Raw genomic sequence first — 4,180 nt, forward strand, 5'->3', positions numbered from 1 at the left:
AGAGCACAGCTCTGCTGCCCTCTGGCCCAAGCAGGCATTATTTGGAGCAGGGACTAATTCACAATTTTATGTAACTCGCTTGACACCCCCACCCTCTTGTATTAAAAAATGATTATTTATTTGATGAAATAGAATTACATTTTAAATGTTATAAATTGCCAAGTTATATTCATTAGGTAAGTTTATTTTCAAGAGGGACTAAGGCCCCTTCCCCATTTGAGCCCCAGTTTCTCAAACTGACCTGATTATGTGGCAGAGGTATTATTTTAAAGTATGAACGATTCCTACCTTGTTTTTCCTTCCTGTTTTTCTCCACCTCTTTGCCCCCATTCCAAGGCTTTGTTCTATGACATTGCCTCAGGTAAGTACATGGCAGGGCAAACAGCAGAAGTGTCAGCAAACTTTTCAGATTTACACTTTTTCAAATCCCAGAGACACTGAAAAGGAAGAGGTCGTGAGAACAGATACATCCAACTACTGTGTAATTCATAAGAGCTGAGAACTGACTTCTTGTGCACTCTTTCTCAGGCCTTTTTACTAATAAATCCTTCGTACTTGTGACAATCTGGGAGAGAGAGAGAGGGAGTGTAAGAAGAGCTCAGGCTAATTATTTTCCCACTAATCTGTCATAGGACAGACTCATAGAGATTAATTTAAGTTCATCACAGTTAATAAAAATAGTAATATTGCTTCCGGGTCTGTAGTCTGAAGTCCATACTTACTACAATTATTTTCCCCTATGTATTTTTCTTAACAGTCTGCTACACACCTTTCATTTTAAGCCATTGAAAACCGTACCAACTTTTCTCTTTAAATTTGCTTAAAAAGGCAAATTCAGAAAATCAGTACAGGACCAAGATATTACATAGCCCAACTCCATTATTTGATAAACAATACAAAAACAAAATAAGGCAAGGATGAACTGATTTCTAAAGCTCACAAGAGAGCACTCTGGAATTTAATAAACCACACCATAGAAAATCCACCACCTCGTTATCTGTAATGAAAAATCAAAGCTTGACTCTTTTTTTTTTAACTAGTCACTGTATTTTTAGAAAGAGGAGGCAGAACCACTGTACGACTACTAAACCGCACGGAACAAAAACTCCCAGTACATTCTGGAATGATAGCCCGGCCAATCTGGCTGGCAGCAAATTGACCTGACCCTGGCTGGGGTTGGTGCGTAAAGTATTTAGTTCTGCCCCCTGTTGAATGAAGACTCTTTGGGAAATTCTCCAATGAGAGACGCTTAGAGATAGCGGCGTGATCTCGAGGGGGCGGAGAATTTGACTTCAGATAATAGGAAGTGTGAGCTGATTGGCCAGGCTTTTTTTTTACCTACGGACCAGCCCTTTATGGACCGCAGACACCGTCCATCAAAGGAACTACACCAATCAGCGGCGAAAATGCCCCCCCTGCGCGGAAAGCCCCGCCCTCAATATATTACTCAGGAGGCCAGGCGCGGTCCCTTCGGCTCCGAACTGACCCTGAGGAAGCCAGGGTGGTCTCCGCGGTGCTGCGGAGATCTCCACCCAGGACGGCTCCCCCTCCCCGGGCCTCTCTCCTCTTGCCTGCGAGTCACCTCACCTCGTAGGCCTCTCGGTTCTGATATCGTGGGGTGAGGTAAGAGTAGGCCCGGGGAGGGTGCTTACCGCTGAGGAGCCGCAGTCGCTATCAAGGTGAGCTGGGACTGCGGGGTTGATGTCCGGGTGCGGGTGGGGAGCAGGGCTGGGGGCGCGGGGTGAGGGGTAGGTCTGGCCCACGCCCTTTTTCTCGATTAACTCTCCCGCTGCTGTGAGCACAAGCCCAGGCTAGTCTGAGCCTGGAGGGGCGGAGCCGAATCCGTCCTCCTGAGGTGTCTTAGAGTGTGGCCCGCCCAGTCCCAGGGACTAGGCAGGGGCGAAAGAATTAGACCCCTGAAGTTAGTGGTTCCTCACATGGCCGGCTCTGAAGCTCCCTGCCTTCTTGTCTTTAAATTGGTGTGGAGAGGGACCGTCCGTGTACCCAGTGCTTAGCTTGTGTCCGGCACATAGATGTTCTGTGCACACTTAAATTAATGAAATTCCCAGGTTTATCTTGCAGACTAGGTTAGCACCCCCCGCGCCGCCCCACTACGTGGTCCAGGGCATCCTTTAAGTTTCCTTTTCTAACACCAATAAAAGTTAACTATTATTGAGCACTGTGTGCCAGGCGCTGTGCTACTCCTTAAATCTTGTTTAATCTTCACAGCCATTTAAAGAGAAGATTTTACAAATGTAGAAATAAGCTCATTATTATTGTTAATGTTTACTAAGTACCTACTATATGTGCTAAGTTCTTTGTGTGATTTCATTTAACCCACACAAATCTACGAGGTAGGTAATAACCTTATCCCCTCTTTAAAGATGAAGAACTAAGTAAAATTAAGTGACCTCAACAGTTCACATTGTTAATATATGGCAGAATACATACTACCATCTGATTGCAAAGTTTTGGTATCCTGTCTTACACTGTCTATTCGTGGTTACTTATTAACAGTGAATAACTTAAGTATTTCTTGAAGATTTGCATTTTTTTAAAGACTTGGTTACTATTCTCCAGGTACTCACAATTTAAGATGTGACCAACTTGTAGAAGGGAAAGAAATAACAGCACTTTGCAATGACTGAGATTCACTAGCCACCCTGGAGGAAGGGAGACTTGTATTATAAAGCACTTCTTGACCCAATAAAAGATGGCCAAGGAAAGTAGGAAGGACTACTCTTACACTCCTTTCTGGGCTTTGTTCTATATATAGATGATAGAGGTACTGACAACAACTGACTCTCAGAATCTGCTACACCAGCTGAATGCCCTGTTGGAACAGGAGTCTAGATGTCAGCCAAAGGTCTGCGGCTTGAGACTAATTGAGTCTGCCCACGATAATGGCCTCAGAATGACTGCCAGACTAAGGGACTTTGAAGTAAAAGATCTTCTTAGTCTAACTCAGTTCTTTGGCTTCGACACGGAGACATTTTCTCTAGCTGTGAATTTACTGGACAGATTCCTGTCTAAAATGAAGGTATGTTTATGGCTATATTAACCTAAGTATTTCTTAATTTTGCTTACTGTGTTTTGGAGATGGAATTGTCAGCTTTTGGCTAGTATTCATAAACTTGACCTTTTTTATTTTCAGCAAGTAGCCAAAACATTATGGTAATTTTGTGTACTATAGCATTAATACAGTTCCTTATCATAATCAAGGAATCATTTATTTAATACATCATTTATTAGACTTAAGTTCTGAAATGAAAAATAGTCGAGTATCAAATAATTAACGCAGAGTCTCCCAGCAGGAAAGTTAGCTGTTGTTTTTAAAAATTTTTCTTGATAGGTCGGATATATCCACTTATTTACTGGTGTTTTTAGATTTAAAGAAATTTATTAGAGGCAGAATGCTAGATTGTAGTTAAGAATTAGGATATATTTCTTAATCTCTGCCCATATGTAAAATTCTAATTGTGTTAGCCTTAGACTTAGGCAAGTCTTGCTTATGCTTGGCAACTCCAGCTTCGGTGTGCATGCACTAGAGAAGAGTATCTTCTGAAGGAGGAGCAATTATTATTTCCCTGTACTAGATAAACAGGACATGTAGCTTTCATAGTTTAACTGTGAAAAAGTTCATCTGCCTTCTCTGAATACCCATAGTCTCTGGAGGAAAATGAGATAATGTGACAATTAGAATGAAACTCATATTTTAGTCCTCAGTACCTAACACAATGTATCACATACAGAAGGAACTCAATATTTGTTGAATGGCTCCAGAAATTTGTGTAACAGACTGATTAAACAATTCTTTAGACACTTAACATGTGTAGGCACTACCTTTGAATCTGTAAGTGTTGCACAAATTAATATACAGCTGTCCTCAAGTATAATCCAGTCTTATGTGGGAATAAGATGGTTGCACTTACAGCAATCATATAGCATAAGTCATAATAAGAAAAATTATGACTTTAAAGGGAACATCATGCCTTTAGAGAGGCATAAATATACTGCTAAAGGGTTGAGAAGAAAGAGCACAGATATTGATAAAAAGCTTTTTATTTTTTTTTTAAATAGAGTATAACTCTGTTGCCCTGCCTAGAGTGCAGTAGTGTCATCATAGCTCACTGCAACCTCAAACTCCTGGGCTCAAGCAATCCTCCTGCCTCAGCCTCAG

The 4,180-nt window shown here is 41.5% G+C and overlaps 1 protein-coding gene across 1 annotated transcript in view; it reads left to right on the plus strand.

The window, feature by feature from the left end:
• The first annotated feature begins 1,461 nt into the window (after nt 1-1,461).
• The window catches only part of CCNG1 (cyclin G1), a 5,642-nt gene continuing 2,923 nt past the window's right edge, over nt 1,462-4,180 (plus strand). Inside the window, exons 1-2 of the mRNA XM_012643982.1 lie at nt 1,462-1,679; nt 2,777-3,040. Of these exons, the coding sequence (XP_012499436.1) occupies nt 2,777-3,040 (264 nt within the window). The 5' untranslated portion in view covers nt 1,462-1,679. The remainder of the gene's footprint in view (nt 1,680-2,776; nt 3,041-4,180) is intronic.

The sequence above is a fragment of the Propithecus coquereli genome, unplaced genomic scaffold, assembly GCF_000956105.1.
Source record: "Propithecus coquereli isolate 6110/MARCELLA unplaced genomic scaffold, Pcoq_1.0 Scaffold102, whole genome shotgun sequence".
NCBI lineage: Eukaryota > Metazoa > Chordata > Mammalia > Primates > Indriidae > Propithecus > Propithecus coquereli.